The 15,000-nt window shown below is 38.2% G+C and overlaps 2 protein-coding genes across 2 annotated transcripts in view; both read right to left on the reverse strand.

Annotated features, from left to right (window-relative positions):
- The window catches only part of LOC113810765 (facilitated trehalose transporter Tret1-2 homolog), an 84,027-nt gene that overhangs the window by 38,612 nt on the left and 30,415 nt on the right, over positions 1-15,000 (reverse strand). The gene's annotated exons all lie outside the window — the stretch shown is intronic.
- Positions 9,847-10,278, reverse strand: LOC138863924 (aspartate and glycine-rich protein-like). Its single transcript, XM_070129429.1, has one exon. The coding sequence runs from the start codon at positions 10,276-10,278 to the stop codon at positions 9,847-9,849; it is 432 nt and encodes a 143-aa protein (XP_069985530.1).

The raw sequence follows: 15,000 nt of genomic DNA on the forward strand, positions 1-15,000 counted from the left end.
TTACTATTGATAATCAGACTTTAACAATGTGTAGATTACTTGGTTATGTATATTCTATAAGATTTGGAGGGAGATAACTTTATCGGTTCCTGCTGACCCAGATATTAAAGCTACCCTGCAGGAACACTGTCTGTACTCCCTGCCAGCGATAGGAAACTGTCCAAGTCAAGTCGCTTGTTTGGGAAAAGCGTTGCCTCAAGGACTCTCCTCGCTTTTACTTTTCTCTTCTTTCCGAATACCAACGAGACAAAAAATGGTGTTTGACTTATTGACGTCAACACTGTCATTAAGTATTGATGCCTCCTCGCCCGCTGACACTTCCTTTTCATCATTCAGCGGCAAGGCGGTATACTTGCTCGCCCTTGTAAATGATTCCACGCACATTGAGCTATATCTGGCTCACGTTCAGTCTATTTTGGGCGTCTCCATTGGCGGGGGAGGCGATGGGCGTGGCTTCTCGGGCTATTCTTAGTTTCTATCGAGATACCTGTGATATCAGTCAGAGCGTGTATTTAGCAGTTAGGGGTTTGTGATATGTTGTCTGTTTTTTACACGGATTGTTTCATCTTTTTTTTTACTCCAGAGATATATCTATGTAGCATTATATGGTGTATATCATTGCTAAGCTTTTGTAGCATGTTTACTTATCGAGAAATTTATATTTACATAATAATTTATTAAGGATAAGCCTTTGCAGAATGATCCATAGTATCACTTGCTCGTAAATAAATGTGCAATAGCATTTGTCTTCTTCGGACATTTTTCTCAATGCACAAGTTGAATCGGTAATTGCGTTCTTGTCACGGTTCGCAAAATATTAGTTCACGTGTCCGGAAATTGTACATTTGTGAGTAAATTTCGTATGTATCTGCTAAAATGAATATTTACACAGACATGCATATGCAATTACTTACATGCTTTCAGCACGTATGATAATTTGAATATATGTATATTCATTTTAACGGCGTAAACTAATTTGTTGAAAAGAATATGATAATATTTCACCATAAATCGTACGACCTTTAATACAACCAACAAAGAAAGCATAAAGACGACCGTGAATGTATCTGTGTGTGTTTATTCATACCTACATGTACAATATAAAGATATAAGTCACTCCCTTTCTTTACATAAATATCTCTCCTTCGTCTTCCATAAATTGTTTTGTTGGCGAAGGAGTTTTCAAAGTATTATTTTTCAGAGCGGGATGAGACACGAGGGGACCCGGAAGGGGGCGGGGAAAGAGGGAGGGCAGGGTGGGTGGGGGTAAGGGGAAGCGTTGAATCGGCAAAGTGAAGGAAGGGCAACATTTTGATATTGGAATCAATCAATTCCCCAGCGCCGACGATAAGATTCAAAAGCTTCAAAGGGAGGAGATCTTCATTCTTTTTACAGCCCTTTCTCGCAGGTCTGAACCGGGCGATGCGGGTGGTGTTTGTTTGCAAAGGGGGTTGCTGGATCGGACTGTTACTGGGAGACACGAGTAACTGAAACGCGGGTTTAAACCCCGTAGAGTTTTGCTCGATGTCGACCCCTCTTGACGTAATAACAAAAGTAATAAAATTTACAACAATGATAATAACAATAATGATAACAACAGCAACAACAACAAAGATGATAATAATAATAATAGTAATGATAATAATGATAATGATCATAATAGTAATAATGGTAGTAATGATAATAATAATGATAATAATAATAATAGTAATAATAATGATAACAATAATGACAATAAAAGTTATAATAATAATAATGATGTAAAATACAATGATAATGATAAAAATAACAACAAAACCAACAACAACATTAATAATGATAATTATAATGATAACAATAATAATGAAAGTGAAAATGATGATGATGATAATAATGATAATGATAATACTAATAACAACAACGATGATAATGATAATAATGATATGAATGATAATGATAAAATGATAATAATAATAACGATACTGATAATAACAACAACAGTAATGATGATAATGAAAATAATAGTAATAATAGTAATAATAATAATAATAATAATAATAATAATAATAATCATAATGATAATGATAGTACTAAAGATAATAACAATAATGATAATAATAAAAATAACGATAACGATAATAGTAGTAATAATAATAATAATAATAATAATAATAATAATAATAATAGTATTAATGATGATAATGATAATAATAATAATAATAATAATAATAATAATAATAATAATAATAATAATAATAATAATAATAATGATAATAATAATAATAATAATAACAATAATGATAATAATAATAGTAATAACAATAACAATAATGATAATAATAATCATGATAATAATGATAGTAATAAGAACAATGATGATGATGATAATGATGATTATGATAATAATAATGATAAAGAGCATAACAATGGTAATAATTATAATAATGATAATAGCAATGATAATGATAAAATATGAAAATGACATCAAAACGATAACAATTATAATAATGATAATAATGAAAATGATAATGATAATAATAATGGTAATGATAATGAAAATAGTAATTATAATAACAATGATAACAATAGCAATGATAATAAAGGATGGTAACAATAATGGTAATACTGATGATGATGATTGTAACAGTAATAATAATGAAAATAACTATAATAATAATCATAACAATAATATTAATAATATTATATCAATAATATTATAATGATAATAACAACTTTGATAGTAATAATGATAATGATAATGATAATGATACCGATAATAATGATAACAATAATATTAATGATAATATCAATAATAATGATGATGATGATGATAATAATAATGATAATAATAATGATAATAAGAATGATAATAATAATAATGATCATAATAATGATAATAATAATAATAATAATAATAATAATAATAATAATAATAATAATAATAATAATAATGATAATAATAATAATAATAATAATAATAATAATAATAAAAATAATAATAATAACAATAATAGTATTAGTGATGATAATGATAATGATAAAAGTAATGATAATAATGATAAAAAAGATAATAATGTAACAATTATAGTAATAATGATAATGATAATGATAATGATAATAACAGTCATAATGATAACGATAATAAGAATGATAAAAATAACGATGATAATAATGATAATAATAATAATAACATCAACAACAATAATAAAGATGATAGTAATAAAGATGATGATGATAATGATAATGATAATAGTAATAATGACACTTTTGATAATAATAATAATAATAGTAATAATAATGACAATGATAATAATGATAAGGATAATAACAGTAACAATAATAATGATGATGATAATAATAATGATGACAATAACGATAGAAATTATGATAATAACAATGCTATTCTAACAAAAGCAAATTGAATAGAAAGAATGATAACGACTTTAATTTAATAAAACCTTCAAGAATATTTTTTTTTACACGCTGGAGATAAAATATTATTACCGTGCAATGCAGTTACCAAGAACTTCCGGAAAGTAAAAATATATTTCATGCAATAAATTCTGGCACAGAATGCTTAGAGTGATGTTTGAGATTTCGGCTAAAAGCCACAACTCCAAAAGGAACTTAGAGATACATTTTAAGAATCGCTCCGGGGCATGAATTCGTATATTCTGCGTTAAGGTTTGGGTTTCATATTTTAAGTACGGTTAGATGCATATGTATTCATATCTACACACACACACACACACACACACACACACACACACACACACACACACACACACACACACACACACACACACACACACACACACACACACACACACACACACACACACACACACACACACACACACACACACACACACACACACATATATTATATATATAATATATATATATATATATATATGTATATATATAAATATATATATATATATATATATATATATATATATATATATATATATTCATATATATATATATGTATATATATATATATATATATATATATATATATATATATATATATATTAATATAATATATATACATATATATATATATATATATATATATATATCTATATATATATATATATATATATATATATATATATATATGTATATATATATATATATATATATATATATATATATATATATATATATATATATATATATATCTGTCTGTCTATCTGTTTGTCGATCTATTTACATATCTCTCGATATCTATATCTATCTATCTATCTATCTATCTATCCATCTACCTATCTATCTATCTATCTATCTATCTATCTATCTATCTATCTATATATATATATATATATATATATATATATATATATATATATATATATATATATACATACACAAATGCACACACACACACACACACACATATGCATGTGAGTGTATGAAAAACACCCATGCTATTTAATACTCATCCGAATAATGATTTGATTAAGGTGATTATCGAAAAGAAATCCCCGGGGTATCCTGCTTCCCCCCCGCCCCGCACCCCATCTCCTCCCCATAAAACAAACAAACAAACAAACAAAAAACAAAACAAGGCACTTACACGACGTCCAATATCAGAACATTATCTTAGACCCAAACAAACACGCCAGTCTGAGCTTCGGCAATTAGATGCACAGATATCCTCAATCTCATCCTGCCTTGCCTACCCTATCATCCCCCCCCCCTCCATCCCAATCCTCTTTCTCTCTGTTATCTTTATCCTTGCTTATGACTCTATTTATTTTTCTCCCTGTAGTCTTTCTCGTTATTTTTTTTTTCACCCTCCTCTGTTCCTCTCTTATCTACTCTTCTCTCCTTCGTCCTTTTCCTTCTTTTTCCCTTCCTTCCTCCTACCCTCTCTCCAATTGTCTTCCTACCTCTTGCTCTCCCTTCCTTCTGCTCTCCCTTTCTCCTCCTTCCCTCTCTCTCATCCTTGTTTCCTCCAACCCTCCTTCCATTCCTCCCTCCATCTCTCCCTTCCTTTTTTCCTCCCTCTATCTCTCTCTTCCTTCCTCTCCTTCCTCCCTATAGCTCTCCCTTCTTTCCTCCCTCCATCTCAACCCTTCCTTCTTTCCTCGGTCTATCTCTCTCTTCCTTTCTTCCTCCCTCCATCTCTCCCTTCCTTCTTTCCTCCCTCTATCTCTCTCTTCATTTCTTCTTCCATCTCTTCCTCTCCCTCCCTCCGTCCATCTTTCCCTTCCTTTCTTCCTCCCTTCATCACTCCTTCCTTTTTCCTCCATCTTTCTCTTCCTTCCTTCCATCATCTCTTCGTCCCTCCACCTCTTCCCTTCCTTCCTCCCTCCACCCCTCCCTTCCTTTCTCCCTCCATCTCTCCTTTCCTTCCTCCCTCCCTCCCTTTCTTCCTTCCTTCTTCCATCTCTTCTTTCCTTTCTTTCTCCCTCCATTTTTTCCTTCCTTTCTTCCTCCCTCCATCCCTCCCTTCCTTCCTGCCTCCCTCTCTTTTTTCCTTCTTTCCTCCACCACCCTCCCTTCCTCCCTCCATCCCCTCCTTCCTTCCTTCCTTCCTCCATCCTCCTCTCCCTCCCTTCCTCCCTCCCTCCACGCCTCCCTTCCATCCTTCCTCCCCCCATCCCTCCATCTCTCCCTTCCTTCCTCCTTCCACCCCTCCCTTCCTTCCTCCCTCCACCCCTCCCATCCTCCCTCCCTCCATCTGTTCCTCCTTCCCTCCCTCCATCTGTTCCTCCCTCCACTCCTCCCTCCCTCCATCCCCCCTTCCTTCCTCCCTCCCTCCACCCCTCCCTTCCTCCCTCCACCCCTCCCCCCCTCCCTCCCTCCCCCCACCCTCCCCCTTCCTTCCTCCCTCCCTCCACCCCTCCCTTCCTTCCTTCCTCCTTCCCTCCATCTCTCCCTTCCTTCCTTCCTTCCTTCCTTCTCCCGAATTAACACGGAGAAAACGGGCCAACTTCCGCCCAGGCATCGATTGGCCGAGAGGAGAAGCTGCGGGCCAAGAAGACGATGTCAAAGAGGCTGCTGATTACCTTTCGCCGATCTGCCTTCGACTCTGCCCTCGGGGGAGTGGAGGGAGTGGAGGGGTGGAGTGGATGGGTGGGGTGGAGGGAGTGGATGGATGGGTGGATGGGTGGAGTGGATGGATGGGTGGATGGAGATGGATGGGTGGAGTGGATGGGTGGAGTGGATGGATGGGGTGGATAGGGTAGTTGAAGTGGGTGGATGGAGCGGATGGAGTGGATGGAAGGAGTTGATGGATGGGGTGGAGTGGATGCATGGAGTGGATGGATGAAGGGGATGGATGGTGTGTATGTAGTGGATGGAGTGGATGGATGGAGCGGATGGGTGGATGGAGTTGATGGATGGAGTGGATGAATGAAGTGGATGGAGTGGCTGGTTGAAGTGGATGGATGGTATGATGAATGAGAAGGGAGAGGGGGCGGGTAAAGACGAGGCACGTGGAAGACGGAGGAGCAAGGGGGGGGGGGGGGAGACGAGGCGGGGGAGAAGGGGGAGGGTAGGGGGGGAGGGTAAGGGGGTGACCCTAAGGGGGCTAGGTAAAAAAAGGGTAGGAAGGAGACGGGGGGGGGGGTGATGGGGAGGTAAGGGGGGTAGGGGGGTGGAGAGAGAAATTAATAAATGTTTGAAAAGGGGGTGGGGGGAGGGAGGGAGGGGAGGGAGGGATGCGATGGGGGGAGAGGGGAGGGGGAGGGGTAAGGGGGGTTGAAGGGGATTAGTGAATAAAATGAAAGATGTAAAGTTATTAGACTGAATAAGGAGATTCACCAGTAAGCAATTAGATGAATGAATGAATGAACAGAAACGTAAAGTTGAACAAAAAAACATACATGAATGACAAACAAAATATACGGACAAACCCACGAATGACCAGAAAATTAGTACTTAAAAGGGTCACAAACAAACAGATAAGCAAACAAACAAACAAAAAACGAATAAACAAACCAAAGGACCAATATAAAAAGACGAATAAAAGCACTTAAAAGAGTCACAACAAAATACATAAACATACAAAAAACAAACAAACAAATCACGAATGAACAAACCACAACACAAAAAACGAAAATAAAAAAAACGAAAAAAAAAACAAACAAAGACAGATTTTACGGTGACTAATTGACTCTCCTAAAGAATAATAATCTCTCGGGGAGCCCAATTAATCCTCATTTCCCTTCACCGAAATAGTCAAGGGAGAGAAAGGTCAATTAAATGCAAAAGGGAAAAAAGGGGAAACACGAGAGAGAGAAATGAGGGAGAAAAATGAGGGATATAAAAATGAGGGAGAAAGATGAAAGAGAAAAATGAGGGAGAAAGATGAGAGAGAAAAATGAGGGATATAAAAATGAGGGAGAAAGATGAAAGAGAAAAATGAGGGAGAAAGATGAAAGAGAAAAATGAGGGAGAAAGATGAAAGAGAAAAATGAGGGAGAAAGATGAAAGAGAAAAATGAGAGAGAAAATGAGAGAGAAAAATGAAAGAGAAACACGAGGGAGAAGAATAAGGGAGAAAAATGAGAGAGAAAAATGAAGGAGAGAAAAAAAAGGTCACATAGTCTCTTCCATTTTCTCCCATTTTTTCCCCCTTTGTAAAAGTGAACGAAAAATATGAAATAAAAGTATTGATTTCCAGAAGTCATTAAACTGCCTGTCTGGTAAAGTATCGTCAAATATCCTCTTAAGAAACGGTTGTCATCTGTTGGTTAATGGATGTTTTGATTAAATTCGCTGATCGATGACGCTGGGCGGGAGAAAAGAGGAAGTGGAAATTAATATATAAAATACGGAAGAATATATATATCTATATATCTATCTATCTATATCTATATCTATCTATCTATCTATCTATCTATCTATCTATCTATCTATCTATATATATATATTCTTTTCTTTTTCCTTTCTTCTCTCTCTCTTTTTTTTTCTTTCTTCCTTTCTTTTCTATTGTTATTTCTTATCTACCTTTTGCTTAAAATTTCTAACTCACGAGGTCTCTTTTCAACTTTCTCTTTTCTTCTTTCGTTCACTTTTCTCTTTCTCTCCAAACACCCTTCTTTCTCCATTTTCTTCTCCTTCTCTCGCCCCCTTCACGTGTCATCTCTCTCTTTCTCTCTGTCAATCTTTCTCATCTTCGTTTTCACATCAACTACACTTTTAAGATTACGTCCTTTTTCTGTAATTGGACATGAAAATATAAGTATTAAGAATCCAGAGACAAAATATGATATGATATATAAAAAGATATCAAAGGAATACCAAAATCGAACTGAATCTTAAGAATCTAAAAAAGAAAATAACAAACTTCCTTCGAACCGAATTCCGCATCAAGATATTTTCCCCTCTCATTGTCTCTCCTCCTGCAGGATTTTCATTTCCTCCGCCCTCCCGACGAAGCTCCTTAAGCCTCCTCCCCCGAAAAGGAAATGCATGGATCGCACCCCTTGTTATGCACGGGGGAAAGTGTCTTCAGCCCCCGAAGATTTCCCCTGGGAGTGCGATAATTCTCTGGGATCCGAGTGCAACTGTGCATGCCGGGCGATTGCGAGGAATATCGCCAGCTCCAAATTGCTGATTGGCCGGAGGGAGGCCTTGGCTTTACACCAATCAGGGACGCTCTCGATCGCATAAACGATTTCCTATTGGTTGCGGAGGGTGTGGGGTAAGGGGGGGGGCGGGGCGGGGAGGAAGGGGAGGGGAGAAGGAACCCGTTTGTTAGTATTCTTTTCTTATTTTTAGGAATAGTGCAAATAATAAAGACATTGCAAGTGATGATAACAATCAGCAGCATGAGATTACGCCAGAACCAGAAGTCGAGAGCGCGAGAGATTAAGAGAGAGATGGGGTAAATATATATATAAAAAGATCGATAAAAAAATATATGAACAGATAGACAAGCAGACAGACAGACAGATAGATCAATAGAAAGAGGAAGAGCTCTGGAAAAATGCGCAGATCCCAACTCGTTAGCGCTCACAGCGACAGTTATATATGTTATAGTACTTGTAAAAACAATTAGGGAAATTCGCAGAATGTTCCAGAGGCGTGCGAGGCCAACTTCGGAGTTTGGGAGGAGATTAAAGTGCGGGAAAAAAAGACGGAGGGAAAAAAAGAAAAACTTCTGGTGCAAGCAAGGAAATTCAAGGCACCGTCTGATGAATTAGGAGTATTTGATCATAAATAAAGCTTGTATATATATACATACATACATATATATATATATATATATATATATATATATATATATATATATATATATATATATATATATATATATATGTATATATATATATACTATATATATATCATATATATATATATTTTTTCATTTATATGCATATATATATATATATCATATATATATATATATTTTTCATTTATATGGATATATATATACATACATACATATATATATATATATATATATATATATATATATATATATATATATATATATATATATATATATATAACTTTTTTGTTCTTCCTTTTTATCATTCCTCTTTCTCCATCTACTTAACTTCCTTTCCTCTTTTCCCCATCTTTTTATTCACAGAAAATAACATTGCGTAGTATTAGATAAATTTTGCTATTCTTGGAAAGTCATATATGTATTGCACTTGGACTGGAATTTATGCAGCTGTATACATAGTAGTTCATTTAAGGCACAGTTGTTCGTTATATTCAGACATATGTATTTATGTGCGTGTATATATGCATGGATTAAAAAGGGTTATGTACATATTTCCATTTTCATGTTTGTACAACTAGATGTCAGATTATTGTGCATGTGTTTATACTTCCTCCTAATTATCAAATCTCTGTATCATCACTATCACTCTCACAGTCATAGTTATCATCATCACCATCAATATCTATCATAGATACCCGCCTCATCGTCATTTTCGAAGTCATCATCATCACCATCACCATAATCAAAGTCACCATCACCATCCCCATCAATCTCATAACCACAGTCACCCTCACCATCACCACCATCACCATAATCAAAGTCACCATCACCATCCCCATCAACCTCATAATCACAGTCACCCTCACCATCATCAAAGTCACCATCACCATCCCCATCAATCTCATAACCACAGTCACCCTCACCCTCACCATCATCACCATAATAAAAGTCACCATCACCATCCCTATCAACCTCACAACCACAGTCACCCTCACCACCATTACCATCCTCACCCCAATCCCCATCCTCGCCATCCTCCCCTTCACCATCACCATCCCACCGGCATCCTCCCGCCCCTCTGTGCAAGGGCCAAATTCCTCTCCGCATTCCCCTTAAAGAAGAAATTGCAACAGTGTCTTTTATCGCGCGTTTAAAACTCGGGTGTCCATAAATATTCCGAAAGTCAAATAACTTGGGAATGTCATCAAATGGTCGAGTGCAATGAAGCGATAAAAAAAGTTGTAGATTCGTTCATACCTTTTCATTTGAAGATTCGACTCTTTTTTTCATTCATAAAAATCTTTGGTTGAATAGATTTTCATTTCTTGTCACTTTATATGGCTTGTTGTTGGATTTTTTTTTCTTATTTAGGTGTTTATGTCTTTTTTATATTTGATCTTCGTTGATAATTCGAGTTTTTAGCATTTTTTGTCGTTTTGCAATTTTTTGTATATTTCGAAAATATTTGTTGCTTCAATTACACCATCACTTTTGTATATAAACAGAATCACAGACTAATAAGGAGATATGAGAGGCATTTCTACATTTTATCATATATCCTTTTTTGTTCTCGATAACACTCTATCACTATTTCACAGTGGGCATGACATTTACTATTATTTACTTTTTTTTTATCTTTTAGAGTTCTTCTTCCAGAATTATTCGTTTTCGCTTTATTTTCCTGGTCTATTGTCTCTCTTTCTTCTTTGTCCCATTACTAATTCAACTATCACCTAATTTATTATAATTAATAACTTCCTTCGTCTTTATCTTTTGTCGTTGTTGTTCCTCACTTTTCCTTTGTTTGTTTTCTGTTCTAATCCTCATCTACTTTATTAGGATTTTTATAGAGTGACTATAAATATATATATGATGGTTATAACAACAAGGTTCTATAAGGTTATTGTATAATCTTTCTTTTCCTCTGTTTTCATTCCTTGTTCTCGTTTTCTCGTACGGTTATTTTCCTTACTCTGTTATCTTTGTTATCCATTCTTGCTCATGTCCTTCTCTCTTAATTTTTACTTCCCCTCTTCGTGCCTCCCACTCCCATCTCCATTTCCATTTCGTTTCATCTCTCTAAAGACCTCTCCTTCCCACCCTACCCCCAGCCACTTCTTTTCATTTTTCATTATTTCACGCTCTCCCTTTCATCTATTTTTACTTCCTTTTCCTACTTCCTCTTCCTCCTCCTCCTCCGCCACCGCTCACTCTCTCCCTTCCCCGGCCCCTCTCCCCATACCCCTACCCCCCTTCTCTCTCCGTCAGGTGGTCGAGTACTCACCTTTAACCCGGGTCCACCCCCCTCCCCCTCCCCCTCTGCCGGCTGCCAGGTCACTAGGCCAAACTCGCTGGCGGTACTACTGGAACCCAAAATTCCTCTCTCCTTCTCTTTATATATCTATCGGTCTATTTGTCTACCTATTTGCATCTATGTCATACTATCTATCTATCAATTCTCTCTTTGTCTGTCTGTCTGTCTGTCTCTCTTTCTCTCATTTTCTCTCCACTCCCTCCTTTTTTCACTCTTATTCTCCCAATTCTTCTTTCCTGCCTTTTACCGTTCTATATCTTTCTTCCAACGAACTGTAGGCGAATGCACGAAAGAAAACACACAAGAATAAAGATGATTGTAATAATGTCTCAAAAACAACAACATTAACAAGCGCTTAATATCGCAAACAGAATATCTAAATGATTTTCCCTACATTGAATTGACGAACAGTATTATAACAGACATGGATATATCACAAGATATTACTGTTCATTATTGAAACTGGAACGATAATAAATATCTAAAATCTCGTCTTATCCTCAATCTTATCGTGTACATTTCAACATTCGGAAGCGAATCTCAGCAGGAACATTAAATTGATACATAAATATCACAGCGTTCAATTCATAACCCTTCATTTAATATAGAAGTTATGAAATGCGTGTCAAGAGTGAATACAACAGAGGGTGTGTTGCAGAGTCTGTCAAGCGGAGAGATTCGGGATGACAGATTGGTCGACACAGCAAGCGATGTCTTGTATTCGTGTCTGTCTGTTCGTATACACTCACAGTCACGAACCCACACGCATGCAGATATTCGCTTACGTTTGTATGTAAAGGAAGAGTGAGAAGGGAGTGGCGTAGAGGAAGAGAGGTATTGTTTATTAACCCTTTCACTGCGGCGTCATCTGACTATGTAGCTTGACTCATCGAGCGTTCAAACAATGAAAGGAAATCCGCCCATCTCGTGTGTAATGAAACAGGAATCCACGACTTCGCCAGGATGGAGGATCTCTCTAGCTCTCCCACGCCCCCCACTCTCTCTCTATTTGAATTCTCTCTCTCTCTCTCTCTTTCTCTCTCTCTCTCTCTCTCTCCCTCTCTCACTCAATCTTTCTCGCCCTCTCCCCTCTCTTTCCCTCCCTAGATGTATGTATGCACACACAACACACACACACACATATGGGTGTATTTATGTACGCTGTGTATATATAAACCCTTTCCCTGTTTATTCGCAAGAGGAAAAAAATAAGAAAAAGGAGAAGAGAGTGTGTCTTGCAGAAGTGCTGACTAGCGAGGCACTGGCACTGTGATTGTGTGCCAGTGACGCTAAGGAAAAGCCAAGAAGACTGAGGAGGGAAAAAAAGGAAGAAAGAAAAAGGGTAAAGAATAAGAAAGAAAGAAATGAGAGAAGGGACGAGAAGGGAGGTCATTCTTTAGGATACCTTGAGGGATGACTCTTCTGTGTTTGTGCACGAGACACGCCGGGAATTTTGCCGTTCGTATGCAAGGTCATGTGTTCTTTCCCTGTATTGGGGGAGGAGAAGGAGGGGAAGAGGAGGAGGAAGAGGAGGAGAGGGAAGAGGAGGAAGAGGAGGAGAGGGAAGAGGAGGAAGAGGAGGAGAGGGAAGAGGAGGAAGAGGAGGAGAGGGAAGAGGAAGAAGATGAGGAGAGGGAAGAGGAGGAAAGGGAAGAAGATGAAGAGGTAATGGAGGAGGAAGAGGAAGAGGAGGAGAGGAAAGAGGAGGAGAGGGAAGAAGAGGAAGAGGTAATGGAGGAGGAAGAGGAAGAGGAGGAGAGGGAAGAAGAGGAAGAGGAGGAAAGGGAAGAAGAGGAAGAGGTAATGGAGGAGGAGGAGAAGGAGACGGAAGAGGAGGAAGAGGAAGAGGAGGAGAGGGAAGAAGAGGAAGAGGTAATGGGGGAGGAGGAGAAGGAGAGGGAAGAGGAGGAAGAGGAAGAGGTAATGGGGGAGGAGGAGATGGAGAGGGAAGAGGAGGAAGAGGAAGAGGAGGAGAGGGAAGAAGGGGAAGAAGCAAAGGAAGGGGAGAAGAGGGAAGAGGAGGAAGTGGAAGAGGAAGAAGATGAATGGGATGAGAGGAATAGGGGGATGGGGAGAAGTAGGAATAAGAGTAGGAGGAGGTAGAGGAGGAGGAGGAGCAGGAGGAGGAACAGGAGGAGGAGGAAGAGGTAGAGGAGCAGGAGGAGCAGGAGAAGGAGGAAGAAGAAAAGGAGAAGTGGGTGGCATAATTAAGTCACCTGCTGAAGAGAAGTGAGTGTATTTATGGTAAATAGGAGAAAAAGACTGCAGAGAAAGGGGGTAAATATACATACACACACACACACACATACATATACATGTATATATATATTCATATGAATATATATATATATATATATATATATATATATATATATATATATATATATATATATATATATATTATATATATATATATACATACATACATATATTATATATATATATATATATATATATATATATATATATATATATATATATAAATAAATACATATATATATATATATATATATATATACATATATATATATATATATATATATATATATATATATATATATATATATATATATATATTTAGATCAAAAAAGAAAAATATCGAAAACAACCAAACATACAAAAAAAAAAAAAAAAAAAAAAATCAGAAAACCCCCTCAGCGACAGCCCAACCCGGCGGGCGAAATCCTCTTAATCCGACCGCTGAGGTTGAAGCCGCTGAACCCGATTTAAATCCCGCTCGAGAGTTTGGTCGTGAGAACCGAGGCGGAGGTTTGAGTCAACACCCGAGTGGGAGGTGGAGGGCGAGGTGGCCGCGCCCGCCTCGCTCGGCACGGAGGACGCTTGGGGACGGCTAATTGCACAGGGGTGGGGGTGGGGGAAAAAAATGGGGTGGGGGTGGGGGGAAATGGGAGTGGGGTTAATGGGGGTGGGGGAGGGGGGAAATGGTGGAGGGGGTGGGTGAAAATGGGAGTGGGGGTGGGGGGAAATGGGGGTGGGGGCGGGGTGAAATGGGGTGGGGGTGGGGTGGGGGGAAATGGGGGGAAATGGGGGTGGGGGTGGGGGAAATGGGGGGGAGGGGGAGGGGGGAAATGGGGGTGGGGGAGGGGGGAAATGGGGGTGGGGGTGGGGAAAATGGAAGTGGGGGTGGGGGAAAATGGGGGTGGGGGTGGGAGTAAAAGGGGATTGAGGGAGAAGGTGGGGGAAAGGTGAGGGTTTGGTTGGGGTGGGGAAAGGGGGTGTTGGTTGGGGTTTAATGGGGATGGGTTGTTTAGGGTTGAGGGTAATCGGAAGTGGGAGGGAAGTGAGGGGAAGGGCGGTTGAAGGGGTAGGAGTCTATGGAGAGAGAAGCGATAGAGGGGTAGAGGGGCAAGGGGTACAAAATAAGGGGAAAGGGAGGGGAGTAGGGTGGTGAAGGGGTCGACCCAAGGAAGAATACAGGAGGGGGAAGGGGGAGCGGGAGAGGGGTTGAAGTCCTCAGTGGAGGGAGGGGGGGAGGGGGGGGAGGGGTTGAAGTT

Source organism: Penaeus vannamei, chromosome 14, assembly GCF_042767895.1.
Source record: "Penaeus vannamei isolate JL-2024 chromosome 14, ASM4276789v1, whole genome shotgun sequence".
Taxonomy (NCBI): Eukaryota; Metazoa; Arthropoda; class Malacostraca; order Decapoda; family Penaeidae; genus Penaeus; species Penaeus vannamei.

Bases quoted from the DNA above. Each gene is read 5' to 3' on its own strand.
- LOC138863924 (XM_070129429.1), bottom strand. From the start codon at position 10,278: ATGCGGAGAGGAATTTGGCCCTTGCACAGAGGGGCGGGAGGATGCCGG.